At 41.1% G+C, this 18,818-nt stretch overlaps 2 protein-coding genes, 1 long non-coding RNA gene and 2 other non-coding genes across 5 annotated transcripts in view; 4 read left to right on the top strand and 1 right to left on the bottom strand.

Annotated features, from left to right (window-relative positions):
• The window catches only part of LOC148682295 (uncharacterized), a 560,329-nt gene that overhangs the window by 277,240 nt on the left and 264,271 nt on the right, over positions 1-18,818 (top strand). The gene's annotated exons all lie outside the window — the stretch shown is intronic.
• The window catches only part of znf1117 (zinc finger protein 1117), a gene marked incomplete in the record, with an annotated part of 481,533 nt that overhangs the window by 331,613 nt on the left and 131,102 nt on the right, over positions 1-18,818 (top strand).
• LOC101884392 (PWWP domain-containing DNA repair factor 3A-like) lies at positions 963-10,608 on the bottom strand. Its single transcript, XM_087250612.2, has 15 exons — positions 5,870-10,608; positions 4,880-5,515; positions 4,762-4,803; positions 4,471-4,664; positions 4,278-4,397; positions 4,158-4,205; positions 3,947-4,027; positions 3,266-3,326; positions 3,115-3,165; positions 2,995-3,039; positions 2,722-2,786; positions 1,441-1,628; positions 1,261-1,349; positions 1,114-1,174; positions 963-1,025 (listed from the first exon to the last, which is right to left on the bottom strand). Exons 8-15 carry the CDS (start codon positions 3,301-3,303, stop codon positions 1,011-1,013), a joined length of 552 nt encoding a protein of 183 aa, XP_087106738.1. The 5' UTR covers positions 3,304-3,326; positions 3,947-4,027; positions 4,158-4,205; positions 4,278-4,397; positions 4,471-4,664; positions 4,762-4,803; positions 4,880-5,515; positions 5,870-10,608; the 3' UTR covers positions 963-1,010.
• On the top strand, positions 14,708-14,780 carry trnam-cau (transfer RNA methionine (anticodon CAU)). Its single transcript has one exon. It is a non-coding gene; the product is annotated as a tRNA-Met (tRNA).
• Positions 15,563-15,635, top strand: trnam-cau (transfer RNA methionine (anticodon CAU)). The gene has a single exon. It is a non-coding gene; the product is annotated as a tRNA-Met (tRNA).

Here is an 18,818-nt window from a genome sequence, read left to right as displayed (position 1 = left end):
TTAGCAGAAGATTGTCACGGGTAGGGAAGGTATTACTGTTAACAGTGTCTAGTTCTAGTGGAGACTCTTCATCCGCCTGGCTAGCTCTGTCGGTAGAGCATGAGACTCTTAATGTCAGGGTTGTGGGTTCGAGCCCCACGTTGGGCATTTCTGTTACTTTTCTCTCTCTCTCTCAGCAAACTTACATTAGGTTTCATATAGCAGACCTTTTGAGACAAAGTTCCGCGTTTCCACCACTGTAGGTGACTTTTCACTAAGTCTCTGTGACACAATCGGTTAGCGCGTTCGGCTGTTAACTGAAAGGTTGGTGGTTCAAGCCCACCCAGGGACGGATCAATCATTTTGATGCCTTGCAACTGCTAACACATGCACTGGACAAAGATCCTGGGCCAAATTCTGTCCAGCGTTACAAGATGAAATCAGGATTTAGCAGAATATTGTCATGGGTAGGAAAGGTATCACTGTTAACAGTGTCTAGACAAAGTTCCGCGTTTCTACCACTGTAGGTGACCATTCCCTAAGTCTCTGTGGCAACATTATGAAGCTGCAGGCCCCGAGACCCAACCGCACGCTCAGACCTGCTCGCTCAGACCAGCACTTCCAGACCTATCGTTTTCTCAGACAGTGCCACCTGCTGTTGGAAAAATTGCCTAACCTGAATTGATTGATTTATAAATTGTAAATTACACTATTTTTCTACTATAAAATATTGCACTATGATTGAATACATTATTATATAAAATATTAAACATACTAGATTATGATTTAATGCATTAAGTCTGTTGTATTTTAATTAACTGTATTTGTAAATAGATATTGTTCAGTTACTTAAATATTTTCAGTCATTTATTGTTTTTGTTTTTTTGTTTTTAAATCATTAAGGATTTATCAAACTCTTTAGTATTGAGTTGAGGGAATGAACATTATCTTATTATTCACAGAATAAATGATAGTACTCTGAGTAATTTTCTCACACCAAACTTTATTTTTTTATAAATTTTCATGAGGTCCTACAAGTCATCGAGCTGTAAAAAATGCAGAGAAAAATTGTGAAAAACAATACTTGGATTAATAATGTATTTATTACATATAAAATAAAATAAAATGCTTTACATTCTTGTTGGGGAGATTTTTCATTTCTCGAGCAATTCTTCTGTTAAATTCCTCAACTTCACTAAAAAAAAAAAATAAATGCTGTTGTCAGAAATTGTGTTTAACATAAAAACTTAACAGCTTTTGTACAATAAAATGTAAACATACCTTGCGTGATAAATGGGGCCCTGGAGGAAGACATCTTCAGCCTCCTGCCAAGACAAGCCTTGTAACTCGGAAATGCCATGAGTTATGGCCTGTACAAACATACAGATAAACCAATTAATAAAATAAAACACACACTGCAGAACATAAGCATGCTCATGTACATACATGTTTTGTGATTACCTCTGGGAGGAGACATCCACAAATGAACTCCACCTCATCATTGAAGGTCAGCTGTGTTTTGGTTTTATTAAGAATTCCTCTGATGTAGTCATAAATGATTGACTGGGACTGCTCATTCTCAATGAAGACAGGCACTTGAGAACGGGGTTTAGTGGAAACCAATTTGACCTTTTCCCACCGAGTATATCCTTTGGGCCATAGAAGGAAATTATATTTCATATGTAAATGCACAAGTAATTAATTATATTTGGCAAATAATAGTCAAATTGTCACTTGACTATATTTAAGTCAACCATACTCAGAGTCTAGAGGAGTAATTTAAAGTGGAACCATCTATACCACCAAATGCTGCTCTGGTGATTTTGATGTGATAATCAAGTCCACTAATCTTTTGTCATTCCTTTCCCAATCTTGAACTGCTTGGACATGTGCCGGAAGATTGGATGTGGTTTTTCTTTTCACCCTAAAAAGGAGCAGAATTTTTCCATCCAAGACACTTCTTGCCTCCTCAGTCCAGAAAGCAAATCTGTGCCCATAGCTTTTAATAACAAGACAAGACAAAATCCATAATTACTGTGTAACGTGGAGACTGACACGGAGGGATCCATTATGCAATATTTATTAATCACAACTTCACTCAAACACACAATATGCACCGGAGTGCACACACACATCCACAGTAGTAGTATGGGTATCAAGACTGATGATGAACAGACACAGAGTGAGTTACCAGGCATGAGTGGAAGGGAGTGAGCGAGAACCAGGATCTGTTATGCAGGCTTGGGTCAAGGGCAGGCAGCAAGGATCAGAGTCCGTATAACAGGCGTGGTTCGTGGGCAGGCAGAGAGAGAGTCAGAGTCCGTATAACAAGCATGGGTCGTGGGCAGGCAGAATGCGAAGCAAAGTAAGAGACAGGCTGGTGTCGTGCACAGGAGATCAGGCTGGAGATAATGCTCAGAAATGCTGGCCGGGGCTAAACAAGACTTCGCCCTGAACGAGTGTTTGAGTGCGGCTTATAAGAGGTACGTGGGTCATTAGCCAGATTCCAATCAGGTGTATGCGCAATCAGTGTAGATGGATGACGTAATGCTAAAAGTCCGGAGATGGTGGCCTCTGCTGGCCAGCGAGGGGAGTTACTGGGACCGAGTCGGTGACATACTGGTCACCGGTAAGAGAGATTTTAAGTATGTTTTGTTATTCATGTTACAAGTTGTTGTATTGACACAATATAAATTTTTAATTTTACAGATTTGCAAGAAAAATAAATAAATACTGACATACCCATCAGTTTGAAATTGTTCCATGAGTAGAAGGCACCACCACTGACGGATGATAGGTATATCCATCTGAAAGAAAGACTGTTTAGTCTGACAGTTAACCAACATGTTTTTGTTAATACATGATGTTGGGTGTGCTTGCAATAACCATGCCCCTTTTTTTAAAAGATATGTTGCTTAGAAGAAAGCAAGATAATATACACTAAAATAGTTACATTTTAACTATGATTTTAAAAAGCACCAACAAAATAAAGTTACATAAATAATAAAATAATACCTCCTGGAATTGAAACCCAATGCCACACACCATTGAGAGGGTGTACTGAAAAGAGAGAAGCCACAGTCATTTACAATGTTTACAAAATCTTTAAATCAATTAACTCAATTTATATCTTACCATGAGTACAAAAACACCACAATCATTCCCTCTTGTCTGACGTGGCAAAGCCTAAAATAGGCAAAGCAAATCAATTTTATTTTAGAATAATGTACAAAAAATTTAATTGTTGTAAAAGCCAAATAATAATTTTTTTAAGTTGATTCCTCACTGGAAAATCATATCCAGTCTTTTCAGACCATGTCCCATGATCCACTTGGTAAGCAATTTTCCTGTAAACAAAACATAGTAGTAATACTAACAATTACAGCTCACCTCAACTCTAGAACACCATGCATAAAAAAGGCTAGATGAACATAGCCAGAAGTTCAAGAAACGGCTATAGGAACGTAGCCAAAAGTGGCAGAACTATAATACACGGTTAGGAAATAAATAGAATCGGCTATAGGAACGTAGCCATATATCACATAAAGGCTAAAACATGTCTTAGTTTATTGATAGACCTAAAAATTGCCCTGTATTCTTCATCTCCAAATCATGATTCATGCTCTGCGTACAGAGAGTCTAAAAACACCATCTCTCTTCGAAGCGGCATCATTATCTATAATGTTAAAGGTGTAAAAATATTTCATTTGAACATTATTGCTTCTTCCAAGATTTTTCAGTGTTTTATTTTAGAAACACACACATTGCAATACCAATTAATTTATGCACTAGACATTTCAATATTTTCTTAAACAGACAACAAAGCGGTCTGGTCCATTGGCATTTGTCCATGCTGGAAAAGCTAACAGGTCTTTCAAGTCTGCATCTTCCTAGAATTGATCAGGACAGTTATGTTGTTTAATTTAGGTTGTACTTCTCACACAGTAAATACAGTACATACACGCACCGGTAATCCAGTAACAATGTTGTTAGGAGTTTCTTTCCACACAGGGAAAACATAAAAGTCCTCAATGTATATGTCCTTGCCCTACATGAATAAAAAGAAACTGTTGACAATGACATGAACATTTTCACACAGTTTAGAAATTGTTTTTTTTTTATTTTATTTGGATCAAGTTAAAACAATCTATATAAATATTATGTTTTATAGTACATACAATTTGTCGAGCCATTTTACAAATAAGCTTCATGCAGGCGTTTCCAATCTGCAATAAATACTTTGATAAGTCAATGTTTTTAATTAAAAAAAAGTTATAATAAAAAAACAGACTGCTTACATGGAAGTCCATGTCCCTCAACAATCCAAGGCTCCAAAATTCTTCTCGAATAAGGCACACTTGCCCCTCCTTCAAAATTATTTCACTGCCAGGGCGATTTCGGTCCAGCACATAATCAAGCTGTAATAATAATAACATTAAATATGTGTGTGTGTGTGTGTGTGTGCATTTATATGTAATGGTAATTGTTCACCAGTTTCTCTTGTAATGGATGCCAGTCCCTCTCCCAAGGCTTAGTAGGTTCCAAAAAATTCAGAAGAGTGGTAGGTTCACAAGCTGTTTTTTCTGTAATTGGTACTGATGACAGAGGAGATGTGACATGTTTTGCCTGGTGATGCAGCGGTCGTTTGTAAAGTCACAATATTTTTGGCAGTGCTGTCAGTGGACCTTAGAGTACATTAAAGCATCAAAATTTGAAAATAACACATAATAATTAGAGAACAGAAACTTGACACTAAGCAACTGGAAATAACAGTCAAATTACCAAGTGACATGTCCATTCATTTCTCTGTGGAGGATGGATTTTCTATAAATACAAATATACACATAAGTACAGTTATGGATATAGTGATGTATTTGTTATAAAGTAAGGGAAACATTACCTAACACAACCTGGCTGTGGTCATTCATGTGAATGTTTGTGTTGAATTCCTTTTTTATGTCATGAAGACGTTTCTCGTTTTTTCTGACATTGTAATGGTGGATGATGTTTCGCATGAGGAAAACATGTGTGGATGGCAATGCCATGTTCATAAAGTAGTTATTTTTCTTTAGCTTTGAAAAAAGCTGTTCTGCAGCCTGACTGTTAACTTTGCCAGCTAGTTGAGGCACAAGAAGAAGCTTCCTCAGTGAATCACGAGGATCTTTTGTGTTGTCTTCGTGAAAGCGGTCATACAGAACATAGTGTTCTGCAGAACCAGCTATTGGATGACCATCCGGATCTGGACTTTGCTTTTTTGCAGTGAGCCATGGCAGAGTTACCCGTAATGTTCCTGATTTTGCTTTTGCAATATTTTCAGTGGTTGGTTCGAGTAACCTTCCCTTGAAAGGTGTGAAAGTTATGGGTTTCCTCAAATTTGTGTGGGTGGACAGTCCACGGGCAAAGTCATAAATAACAACATTAGGCAGATGCTTCCAAGACAGAAGCATATCTGCAAAATCCCGTGGACTTTCTGCTCGCAGATTACACTTTATACTGTAAACTATGCCACAAGGACACATGATGACAGCCCAACCTCCTGGAACAGACAAAAAAGATAAGCAAATAGTTAAGAAAACATAATCAAATCCCATTAATGACATTGGGACTTAAATGACCATAGGTTATGATGGAGGGCAGTGGCATTAACCTTAACAAAGTATACTTTTAAAAAATTTAAAGATGCAGTGCCTCAGAGATGTAAATACACTCCCCCACACGGAAAGCAACAATAGGTGTCAGACGAGGCCACCTCCAACACCCCCCCCAGAGCTGTACACCACCAGTCACTCCCCAATCAGTGCCAAGCAGAAAACAGGACCCATTATGTCTATGTGACTTTGTACATTTCTGATTTATTTGTAATATTTTAATGTGCAACATTGAGGTTTACCTGAAGCAGCCCAAATCTTTTCAAAAACCTTGTCATAGGCCTCCCTTGACCTAATCTCCTCCGAAAGTCGCAGGAGTAGATCTGTGCGAGAGCCTTTGGCATCTAAACCACACTCTTGACGAAGTCTTCTTATCACTCCCACCTATCACATAAAACACACATGTTTCAAGAGTTCACACTTAGCTCATGATTTATACATAGCTTGTTTGGCATGCTGTCCCGGGAGAGAGCCCTGAGCTTAAGGGATCCTCGAGCCCAGGGCTCCCCCCCTTTTGCAGGGCGAGTGGAGATTAAGCTCAGGTCTATCTCAAACTCCCCCGCTGCTGAGGCCAAGGCGAACTTCCTGAGAGTAAGACATCATAAAAAAGGTTTAGGCTTGTTTTATCTATAATATAGAGCACATTTGGATGGTGGGAGGAAACCGGGAAACCCACGCGGACACGGGGAGAACATGCAAACTCCACACAGAAATACCAGATGGCTCAGCGAGGACCCAACACCATTGGTATTCGTGCTGTGAGGCAACAGTGCTAGTCACTGGGCCACCGTGCCACCCATTCTGGATAAAGGAGGAAGAAGGGGAGGAGGGGGGTTTCTTCCAGACGAAGATAGTTGTAGAAAGGAAATGAGGATATATATAGTGATTTGGGATCCTTTGATTGGAGGATCATAATTAGTTAATGTGGACCAGCTGGGTAAATCATGAGCACATGCTCCTCTCGAATTTAGTTTAAAACTAAACTTCACTTCAAGAGTTCACACTTAGCTCATGATTTATACATAGCTTGTTTGGCATGCTGTCCCGGGAGAGAGCCCTGAGCTCAAGGGATCCTCGAGCCCAGGGCTCCCCCCCTTTTGCAGGGCGAGTGGAGATTGAGCTCAGGTCTATCTCAAACTCCCCAAAAAGCCAATGATAAGCGCTCGGGACAGCAGCCGTGTGTTTACACAGGAACTCCCCAAAGTGCAAAGAAAAAGTGCTATATCCGGCTGCTGGATATATATGTGAAGAACTGATAAAAAGTGGGGGAAAAGCTTTCTAGGGAGTGTGTGAAGGGCAGGGTGGGTTTGGTGGCTAAGAAATAAAGTTAGGAAGTCTAAGGGAGTCTGAATGGCTTAGAGGGTGGGTGGAGACTCGTGTGTAAATTGGGGCTTAAATGGGCCCTCTACGGGAGTCAGTGCTTAAGAGAAGGTTTGTGAGATGCAATAATGAAGGGTGTGGAGCTGGCTGTTTAAGAGGAGGGAAGAGATTTGGTAGCGGAAGCATAAAAAGCTGTTGGGGGTAAACAAAGGAGAGAAGCTGGAGGAAACAATGCTATATAAATTACTGTATGGAATATACAACTGCTATGCAGCAAAAGCACTCAATGCTGGCATGTTGCTAGAAGCTGGCAGGGAGAAAGAGAGGGGAAGGAAGCTGGTATTAACAAAGATTTAATATATTAACAATAAAATAAAAACATGAAACATTAGGGAAATACTATGCATAATAAAATTGCAGTAGGCAGCGGAAGCACTTAGCGCTGGCAGAAGAAAAACAGCTGTAATTAACAAAAATATGCTATACAATTACTATGCATAATATGCAAAATAATCAACAAGAATGATACTAATGCAGCGGGAGCCCACAACGCTGGTAAGGGGAGAGAAAAAGGGGGGTGCTGTTGAAGTAATAAGGTTACTATGCAAAATACAGAACATGAAATGCTAATGAACTACTATGCAGAATAAACATGTTAATGCCGATACTGGTGAATAACTATAAAGAATAAATAAACTGATGCAGCGGAAGCACTTGACACTGGCAGGGGAAACTGGAAGGTGAAGGCGATAGGTGAGGCTCATGCGAGAGCCAAAACTCCTATTGACTCCGGCGGGAGTCAGAGCTTAGGGTGATGTTAATGTGGAGGAAGGAGGTTGGATGAGAGTCAAAAACAATGAGTAAAGAGCTGGTAGAAAACAGTAAGGCACTCAATTCTGGCAAGTAGAAAGGGGAGAGCTGCTGGGAGTAATATGATTATTATCCAGAAATACACAATATAATACATGAAATACAAATGGACTACTATGCAGAATGAACACAATGTATACATTTTATCAATAACTATATGGAAAACAAACAAACTGGTGCAGCGGAAGCACTCCACACTGGAATGGGAAAAGAAATGGGCAAGGTGGCTGGAAGTAACAGATATACTAAACAATTTTTATGCAAATGATACAATACAAGATATAACAATAAACCATTATGCAGAATAAATTAATTGGAGCTGCAAAGGTGCTTGATGCTGCAGGGCAGGAAAAAGGGGGGAGAGCAGCTGTAAGAAACACAAATATCTAACGCAAGTACTATACAGAATATACAAATTATGCAATAAGATACTAAAGCAGAGAGAGCATACAACACTGACAGGGGGGAAAGAAAAAGGGGAGAGCTGTTGGAGGTAACGAGATTACTGTGCAAAATACACAATATGATAACATGTAATGCTAATGAACTACTATACAGATTAAACAAAATGTAGATACTATACTGATGAATGACAATACAGAATAAATAAAATGATGCAGCATAAGCACTCATTTCTGGCAGTGGAAACAGGAAGGTGAGGGTGATAGCGGAGGCTCTTGCGAGAGCCGAAGCTCGTGTTGACCCCTGTGGGGGTCTGAGCTTAGGGTGATGCTAAGATGGAGCAAAGAGGTTAGTTGAGAGTCAAGGCAAGGAGTTAAGAGATTGGAGGGAACAGCAGAAGCGCTTATCGCTGGCAGGGGATACAGAAAGGAGAGGTTGATAGGTGAGGTTCTTATGAGAGCCACAGCTTGCGTTGACCCCTGCGGGAGTCTGAGCTTAGGGTGATGCAGATAGTGCAAGGAGGTTATGAGAGGGCCAAAGGCAAGGAGTGAAGAGCTAGGAGGAAACAGCGGAAGTACTCAACGCTGGCAGGGATAACAGAAAAGAGAGGGTGAAAGGGGAGGCTCTTGGGAGGGCCGAAACTTGTGTTGACCCCTACAGGAGTCTGAGCTTGAAGCAGATTGAGCAAGGTGGTAACAAGAGAGCCAAAGGCGAGGGGTAAAGAGCTAGGAAGGAACAGTGGAAGCACTCAACACTGGCAGGAGGAACAGAAAGGAGAGGGTGAAAGGTGAGGCTCTTGCGAGAGCCGAAGCTCGTGTTGACCCTTGCGAGAGTCTGAGCTTGGGTGATGCAGATGGAGCAAGGAGGTTACCAGAGAGCCAAAGGCAAGGGGTAAAGAGCTAGGAGGGAACAGCGGAATTACTCAACGCTGGCAGGGGGAACAGAAAGGAAAGGGTGATAGGGTAGGCTCTTGTCAGAGCCAAAGCTCATGTTGACCCCTGCGAAATCTGAGCTTAGGGTGATGCTGATGTAGCAAGGAGATTACATGAGAGTCAAAGGCAGGGAGTGAAGAACTAGGAGGAAACAGCAGAGGAACTCAATGCTGGCAGGGGGAACAGAAAGAGGGTCATGTTAAGCTCTGCAAGAGCTGAAGCTCATATTTACTCCAGCGGGAGTCTGAGCTGTGAGGGGGTTTGCTAGGGATGGACAGATAGATGGCTTTGGCTTGAGAATAAAGGGGTGGCCAAGATTGGGCTGAGAGGTTTGAAAGAAACAACTTGGGTTCTTTGAGATGAAAAGACTGATGCGAATGTAGGATTTGAAAGGCTTCAGAGAACCAATGACCAAGGGTCTGGATCTGGTGCTAGGAAAGCCTTTTAATAATGCCAATTCTGGATGAATGGCTGGAGATTGGTTCGGGCGGAAATCCTGAGAGGTGGACAACTTTGAGGTGTTTCTGGAACCAGAGCTGTGATACTGGACGATTAGCGTCATCAGTAAAAAGGGGGGCTAGGGGGTTTGTTTCTTATAATCCTCGAGTGTAGGTATACTAGAGAGTTTGGACTGGGTGGGTGAGGGCAGGAATGTTGAAGATGTAAATGAAATGTTCTTTGTCAATAGATCTATCTTACTTAGCAGGACGAGGAAACCCTTTCTTTCCTCATCACACAAAATTAGATCTGCTATGGTGGGTTGGAGTGAGGGTTGAGTTTGAATGTTTCATGCTGTGATGTGTGACTGAAGGGTCTGAAGGCTACTACTTTAATGGTAAGTGATATGGAGTTTGGTGGAGGTTATAATGGGGGTGGCTTAAGGTAATGTCATTTGTGGAAAGGGATGGACAGGCGTTGAGTTGGGGTCCACTTCTGTAGCCAGTGACCAAAGTTTCTGGAAAGAAAAATGAGAGAGAGTCAGTGATTTGGTTTTGCAACCTGGCACGTATTATGCAGACATGATAAATTGACTAATGTCAAATAAGACATCTTAAAAGTAGCATTAAAGCTTAGAGAGTAGGAATGCCTTTGTCTATGCATTATATTGTTTCTTCCACAACACAATAAATGAGAATCCTAGAGGTGGACCATTCGTCTCCCCATAGTATGGCGGCAGCGACTATTGGGTACAGTTTGAAGAAGGCTGATGAACAATGGTTTCTAGAGTGGAAACAGATTAAGGGGGCCATGTGGTGGCAACCAGTGGCCTCTGAGTACCCTTGCAACCCAACTGATGGGGTAGCACCAGTAAATAGACAAATATCTAATGGGGGTGCGAACAAATCTCTGCAGAAGAAGGAACAGCCGTTCCATAGCTTAAGGAAGCAATCCATAAGCGGAGTTCATTGTGGGTGGGTTTTGAGAGAGAAATTGTGCCTTTTAAATCGTGACTTGTGGTAGGGAGCTGGAGTAGGCAAGTTTGAGGTAAATTTGCACTGTGAATTTTAGGTGGCCGAGGATAGATAACAGTATGTGTTTAATTCAAGTCTCTTTCTTATAATACAAGAGAAAGAGAAATTATTCAGCCAATTTTCTCTTTAGGAAGAGAAGCTTGGAATTTGAGCAAATCGAAGTTAATGCCTAGAAATTATTAAATGTATTAGATAAATGTATTGGATCCAGCCTTCTGCGAGCAGAATACCTAGATTGGCGAAAACCTTTTGGTGATCTCTAGGTGTTTGGCTGAAGGCAATGTGGGGGGTGATTAGAATATCATCTAAAGTTGGATAAGGTGGGGGATTCTGCGATTGTTAGAAAGAAGCCAGTGATGGAGAATTTGCGAGTTGCACTGCTTATGGGACGAATGCGTGAAACCTTGAGTGGTGGGGCAGAGAATGGTCAAACATAAAGTGGTTGTCGATCTCTTTTTAAATAAGATGATCCACAATTTCTGGTTCAATCAGCAAAAGCTGACTGAATATTAGGATAGGAAGGGAGAGCTGAGGTGCTCGGGTGAATCCATAGGTTAGACCTGAAATGAGAAAATCAGAAAAAATTAGTGGTGAGAACGCAGTTCTCTAGCGAGGTGAGGAATCTACAGACAGATAGTGTTTTAAATGTTTTGGTAAACGTTCATTCCCCCCCAGGATAGTGGAGGGCCAAGGATATTGAGCATGGCTTGGCTGGTGATCTTAAAAATACCTCTTTAAAGGAGTAGGTGAAGTGATAAGTTTAAATTCCTGTGACATATTACGATCGGACTTCTATGATCGATGTGATGCTTATTGTCATTAGGTGGGTAATTTTATTTTAGAAGTTAAATAGCTATTGGAAGTGGCAGGGTTTGTTTACTTATATGTATGTTTATTTATTTATTTATGTTAGTTATTTGTTTAATTTATTTATTTATTTAACTTCTAAAATGATGTTGTCATTTAATTTGCACTTGAACATACTTATTAAACTGTGTCAATTAAATGTTTACTATGGGCTTTACTTTAATCTGATTGATTAAATAACATTACATTTGGAATCTTAACATGAATGAAATCAGAAGCATAATTGGCCCAATTCATTCACAAAGTCTTTGCAACTAAGTCTGTTCATAATTAAGAGAGGGCGGGACCATCTCATGTTCTGACAGCTCTTGGATGGTGACACTTCTCTTTTCAGCTATTGGCTCAATGAAGTGTCAATCAAAAGGTCGGCAGCCATTTTGTTAGACCATAATACAAGTGTTTTGGTCTAAAAAAAGATACTACTGTACTGAAAGCACTCCAGCAACAAGTTTGGATGACAGCAGTGTATCCATGTATGTTTATCAACATGTAAACATGTTGTGGACTAAAGTTTTATGGATTGGATTGCTTTGATCCTTGCAGTCAAATCAGCCAGGCTGTTAAAATGTTTTGGACCTGTGAACAGACAGCAAGCTTGAAAGGTGGGTTTATTTGGTTTGTTATAATCTCTGCTTGTTTACGGATTATAGGAGGACGTTAAGTCCATAGTGTTTGTGTCTTTAAAATGGTTTAAATTATTTTTTATTTATGAGAGTCTTGCTTTTCTAAAAACTTAAGAAATGTTTAATCTTGTTGGAGAGTAGTTTCTCCTTAAAGAGAGAAGTTTCCCCTTAAAGCATACTACGTTACCACAGGTGGACCGCTAAGAGCGGTGCGAGTTTGGCTTCATTGCAGTGGCTGAAGTCTCAGGGAGAGCAGGGCTCTGGTTGCAGTTGTAGATATTGTTGGTTATTTCCATATTGATGGGCTAAAAAGTGCAATGCTGTAAAAGCTTTTAGAGCTAAAGCTTTTAAGAAGCAGGAAGCTTACTTCCAGACGAAGATAGTTGTAGAAAGAAAATGAGGATATATATAGTGATTTGGGATCCTTTGACTGGAGGATCATAATTAGTTAATGTGGACCAGCTGGGTAAATCATGAGCACATGCTCCTCTTGAAATTAGTTTAAAACTAAACTTCACTTAGCTGGATTCGAACCCCGGTCTTGGTGAGCACCTGCAATAGAAATCAATGTAACTCAAAATGTGTTGTTTTAACACAGAACGGTATCACTATGCGTGACGTAAAGAAGTTGCAGTGAAGGCATGTCCTGGAAGCTTAGAATGCACCCTTTCTTTTCTTCGCTTTTTCCCCCTCTTCTTCCCTTTTTCTTTCTTCCCCCTTTTCTTCCCTTCTACCCTGGACAATTGTTCCCCAGCTTAACGCAGCGCCTTAGACCGCTCGGCCATCCTGACATACCTGCCTGGCCCGAGCTGTCTCCTAGGAGCCACACCGAAGCACCGTGACATGGAAGCTGTTGTTTCACAGTTTGCCCAGGTCCAGAAGTATACCTTGTTGTCACAGTAGGCAGCGCATCAGTCTCATAATCTGAAGCTCGTGAGTTCAAGCCTCACATGGGGCAGGGTGGTAACTTATGGCACATGGAAGTGCTTAGATGACTGGGCGGCATTTTTTATGCCCTTCTGTGTGGATCATGCTTCCCGGGGGCAAAAAAGCTACAGCTCCTCTGGAGGCCTGGCGGTGTGAAAATCCAAGAACATTTCCTGAGTCTGAAGCAATGATGGTAAGATGCTCCCATTCCTATCACGTTGTCGCTTGACGTTTGGCGTGGATCTGTCAAATGTCATGAATTAATGTTGTGCGAGGATTTGACTAAAAGTCTTGCGAATCCCATTGCCTTAAAAATCAACAGCACCCCAGGACATTCCACTACATGGTATTCCAAGACAGTTCTTTTGATCCCCTTTCAGTGCACTTGCATTAAAGCCCTCGTCCATTGTTTTGTTCACATGCTTTTCCGAGCTTTTGTGGACAATACATTGATCGCAAACGCCCTAAAACCTACAGTCTAAAGAGCCCATTAAGGCTGCCAAGGACACTGCTACCCTGCATGAACTTTGGCGCAACGAGATTGATGCGGTGCTTTGTCAGTGTTACTGTATCACTCACACATGGTGCCAGAGAGTTAAAGACTTGAGCCTGATCGTATTGCCAAAGATTAAGTTTGTGAGAAGTGTAATTCAAACCCACACTTCCAGGGGAGACTGCAACCTAAAGGCAGCACCTTAGAGCGCTTGGCCATCCTGACATGCTTGCCTGACCCAAGCTGTCTCCTAGGAGCCACACCATAGCACCGTGACATGGAAGCTGGTGTTTCACAGTTTGCCAAGGTCCAACAGTCTACCTCTTTGGGGCAGAAGGCAGCGTGTCAGTCTCATAATCTGAAGGTCGTGAGTTTGAGCCTCACACAGGGCAAGGTGCTACCTTTTGGCACTTGGAAGCGCTTAGATGACTGGGCAGCATTTTTTATTCCCTTCCGTGTGGATCATGATTCCCCGGGGCAAAAAAAGCTACAGCTCCTCTTGAGGCCTGGGGGTGTGAAGTTCCAAGAACATTTCCTGAGTCTGAAGCAATGATGGTAAGATGCTCCCATTCCTATCACGTTGTCGCTTGACGTTCGGCGTGGATCTGTCAAATGTCATGAATTAACGTTGTGCGAGGATTTGACAAAAAGTCCTGCGAATCCCATTGCCTTAAAAATCAACGGCATCCCAGGACATTCCACTACATGGCATTCCAAGACAGTACTTTTGATCCCCTTTTGGTTCACTTGCATTAAAGCCCTTGTCCATTGTTTTGTTCACATGCTTTTCCGAACTTTCATGGACAATACCTTGATCGCAAACGCCTTAAAACCTACAGTCTAAAGAGCCTATTAAGGTTGCCAGGGACACTGCTACGCTGCATAAACTTTGGCACAACAAGATTGATGCGGTGCTTTGTCAGTGTTACTGTATCACTTGGACATGGTGCCAGAGAGTTAAAGACTTGAGCCTGAACGCGTAGCCAAAGATTATGTTTGCCAGAAGTGGGATTCGAACTCACGCCTCCAGAGGAGACTGCGACCTGAACGCAGTGCCTTAGACCGCTCGGCCATCCTGACATGCTTGCCTGACCTAAGCTGTCTCCTGGGAGCCACTCCGCAGCACCGTGACATGGAAGCTGGTGTTTCCCAGTTTGCCCAGGTCCAACAGTCTGCCTCGTTGGCGCAGTAGGCAGCGCGTCAGTCTCATAATCTGAAGATCGTGAGTTCGAGCCTCACACGGGGCAAGGTGCTACATTTTGGCACTTGGAAGCGCTTAGATGACTGGCCAGCATTTTTTATTCCCTTCCGTGTGGATCATGCTTCCCCGGGGCAAAAAAAGCTACAGCTCCTCTGGAGGCCAGGTGGTGTGAAGTTCCAAGAACATTTCCTGAGTCTGAAGCAATGATGGTAAGATGCTCCCATTTCTATCACGGTGTCGCTTGACATTCGGCGTGGATCTGTCAAATGTCATGAATTAACGTTGTGCGAGGATTTGACGAAAAGTCCTGCGAATCCCATTGCCTTAAAAATCAACGGCATCCCAGGACATTCCACTACATGGCATTCCAAGACAGTACTTTTGATCCCCTTTTGGTTCACTTGCATTAAAGCCCTCGTCCATTGTTTTGTTCACATGCTTTTCCGAGTTTTTGTGGAAAATACCTTTATTGCAAAAGCCTTAAAACCTACAGTCTAAAGAGCCCATTAAGGCTGCCATGGACACTGCTACGCTGCATAAATTTTGGCACAACGAGATTGATGCGGTGCTTTGTCAGTGTTACTGTATCACTCTGACATGGTGCCAGAGAGTTAAAGACTTGAGCCTGAACGCGTAGCCAAAGATTAGGTTTGTCAGAAGTGGGATTCGAACCCACGCCTCTAGAGGAGACTGCAACCTGAACGCAGCGCCTTAGACCGCTCAGCCATCCTGACATGCTTGCCTCACCTAAGCTGTCTCCTGGGAGCCACTCCGCAGCACCGTGACATGGAAGCTGGTGTTTCCCAGTTTGCCCAGGTCCAACAGTCTGCCTCGTTGGCGCAGTAGGCAGCGCGTCAGTCTCATAATCTGAAGGTCGTGAGTTCGAGCCTCACACGGGGCAAGGTGCTACCTTTTGGCACTTGGAAGCGCTTAGATGACTGGCCAGCATTTTTTATTCCCTTCCGTGTGGATCATGCTTCCCCGGGGCAAAAAAAGCTACAGCTCCTCTGGAGGCCAGGTGGTGTGAAGTTCCAAGAACATTTCCTGAGTCTGAAGCAATGATGGTAAGATGCTCCCATTCCTATCACGGTGTTGCTTGACTTTCGGCGTGGATCTGTCAAATGTCATGAATTAACGTTGTGCGAGGATTTGACGAAAAGTCCTGCGAATCCCATTGACTTCAAAATCAACGGCATCCCAGGACATTCCACTACATGGTATTCCAAGACAGTACTTTTGATCCCCTTTTGGTTCACTTGCATTAAAGCCCTCGTCCATTGTTTTGTTCACATGCTTTTCCGAACTTTCATGGACAATACCTTGATTGCAAACGCCTTAAAACCTACAGTCTAAAGAGCCTATTAAGGTTGCCAGGGACACTGCTACGCTGCATAAACTTTGGCACAACGAGATTGATGCGGTGCTTTGTCAGTGTTACTGTATCACTCGGACATGGGGGCAGAGAGTTAAAGACTTGAGCCTGAACGCGTAGCCAAAGATTAGGTTTGTCAGAAGTGGGATTCGAACCCACGCCTCCAGAGGAGACTGCGACCTGAACGCCAGCTGCCGAAGGATAGTCCGACAATATTTCACAAATGTTGAAGATGAGAGCCAATCGGAGCGATTCGCTCCAACATTGTAGCCAATAGCGGACCGGAATTCTCAACATTTTCAACATTTGACCAATCAGAGTCGAGACAATGTTGAAGCCGGGGGGGAGGAACCGTTCCAAGAATCACCGCTAGGTGTGCAGTCAAACAGGTTAGTCAGATGTCAATCAATTTTCCGAACTGAGCCGAAGGTACACGAAGGAATGACGCGGTCCTCTGGAGGCGGGTCAGAGGTCAAAAAAGTTCATTGACCATCAGTGATATTCAACGAACAGCATCATTCGACAGAGCACAGCATCGTTTTGCTTACAGTAAAGGATTTTTTAGTGATTTCTTAAAAAAGGTAGGAAAAACTACACAATTGCACGAATTAATGTTTTAGTGTGTTGTATTTCAAATTTGGATACTTTAATTCAAAACCGTTTAATTTATAGGAGAAAATGTCTGGAAAATCTCATAAAGCCATGTCAGACGCTGACTGGATTTCACGTTTGAAAAAGTTTGCCAGCACAGGAGTTTGGCCATCAAATGAGGGAAACAGGCCAGCTCCTCGACAAAAAAGTGGCATGAGATTTATCAAAGGGTGTGTATTTCGTTTACATGATATAACGTTTGCTGAAATTTGCTTAACAGAGTAACGTTAACTTGTTAGGCTTCAGTACATTCAGTACAGTATCTATGTAAAACATGTCATACTTGTTTTTAAATATTAAAGTGTTTTAAATTGCATGTATTTTGAGATTTACGTCGAATAATTTAGTAAGTTTGACCGTTTATGAGAGAGATCTGAAAAGGTGGGGGAAGGGATTATGAGTGTACAGTATACAGCATGTGGTTTTAAGGCCTGAAATGTTCCTGTCCAGTTCCTTTTATTCTTCTTTTCGTTTTTGGAGATACAAACTGTACGATTACATATTAGACAAATATTAAACACATTCTAGAAACAGTGGTAAATTAATTTACAGAGCTATTGTGTGTTTTATTAAGGGAGTCATTGAGTAAAAATTCTTATTTAGTTATAAAAGTTTTTTGTATTGTGTAAAATTATTTGTTATATTTTTCATGATTTTTTTCAGATTGAGAAATGCCCATTGCAATCTCGTGGGCAGAGGACTTTGCTTGGAGGTGTGCTGAAATGCACATGTGGTTTTCACACTCAAAAGGTACATTTTTGAGTCAATATGTGTTTATTTTTATTTACTACAATGCCTTTCCTTTTTTATGAATATTTGTATTTTTGTGATTATTTTCAGCATAGTACTGCTTCTGCTGCTCCAGCACAAACGGTGCAAACAACCTGCCTCTACTGTACCTGCTCAGGAGGTGATGGAGACGAGACAACTTGAGGCCCAGCCCCAGCCCCCGTCTACTCCATCAGTGGCATCAAAGATTTCATCGCAATTGTCAATGGTACATTTTTTTAAAAAATCAAAAGAAATGACAATTTCAGTGTTTCAAGTGTTCAAGGTGTTCAAAGTTCAGTTCAAAGTTCAAACATAGGAGAGAAAAGAACAAAAAGCAATAAAAAAGTTGAGGTGTTGCTAGAGACCTGCTTCTTTTCACACCTCTTGCACAGTGGCGGGTAGCAGACACTTGCTGATTGGTCGGTTTGAGTTTCTGTGATCTGGATTAAATTACATGGTCAGGTCATGGTCAGGGTCACAGTTTTTAAAGCTACATTTTAACCTCTTGTCTTCAGATAATGATACATAATAAACACTAATAGTAAAGACTTTGTTTCGATTTTAAGTGTAAGCTAAAATTTGTACTTTTTCTAAACAACGAGTCTGAGGTATTATCTTGAAAAAGTACTTATTTAAAAAAAACATATATATATATATATATATATATATATTTTTTTTTTTTGCTACCACAGGTATGCTAATATTTTTTCTACTGGGAGAAAGTCTTATTTGTTTTATTTCGAATACATTTTTCAAGGTCAATATTATGAGCCTCTTTAAGCTTTTTTTTTTTTTGGCATAGTCTACAAAACAAACCATCGTTATACAATAACTTGCCTAATTACCCTAACCTGCCTAGTTAACCTAATTTACCTAGTTAAACCTTCAAATGTCACTTTAAGTGGTATAAAAGTGTCTTGAAGAATATCTAGTTAAATATTATTCACTGTCATCAGGGCAAAGATAAAATAAATCAGTTCTTAGAAATGAGTTATTAAAACTTTGATATTTAAAAAATATGCTGAACAAATCTTCTCTCCATTAAACAGAAATTGGTGGAAAAAAATTAAAAAGCGGGCTAATAAATCAGACTTCAACTGTATATAACACATAGTGTGATGTTGTAATATACAATGTATGTTTTTGTTGAAATGCATGATGTAATAATAGTACAATAATACTGTATATAACATAATGCAATACTTTATTCCTTTGGTAGTAAAAAAAAATATTTGTTTGCATATTGCTCCTTGATCCAGAAAACTATAATTTTAATCAAAGCCTAACCGT

The sequence above is a fragment of the Danio rerio genome, chromosome 4 (assembly GCF_052040795.2).
Source record: "Danio rerio strain M-AB ecotype USA chromosome 4, GRCz13ab, whole genome shotgun sequence".
In the NCBI taxonomy this organism is placed as follows: domain Eukaryota; kingdom Metazoa; phylum Chordata; class Actinopteri; order Cypriniformes; family Danionidae; genus Danio; species Danio rerio.
This window is presented reverse-complemented; position numbering and strand designations above follow the sequence as displayed.

Bases quoted from the DNA above. Each gene is read 5' to 3' on its own strand.
- LOC101884392 (XM_087250612.2), bottom strand. From the start codon at position 3,303: ATGGGACATGGTCTGAAAAGACTGGATATGATTTTCCA. The intron at 2,787-2,994 runs GTATTATTTTAT...TCTTTCTTTCAG, and splicing joins TTGGGTTTCAATTCCAGGAG to ATGGATATACCTATCATCCG. The intron at 1,350-1,440 runs GTAATCACAAAA...ATGTTTGTACAG, and splicing joins GTGGATGTCTCCTCCCAGAG to GCCATAACTCATGGCATTTC.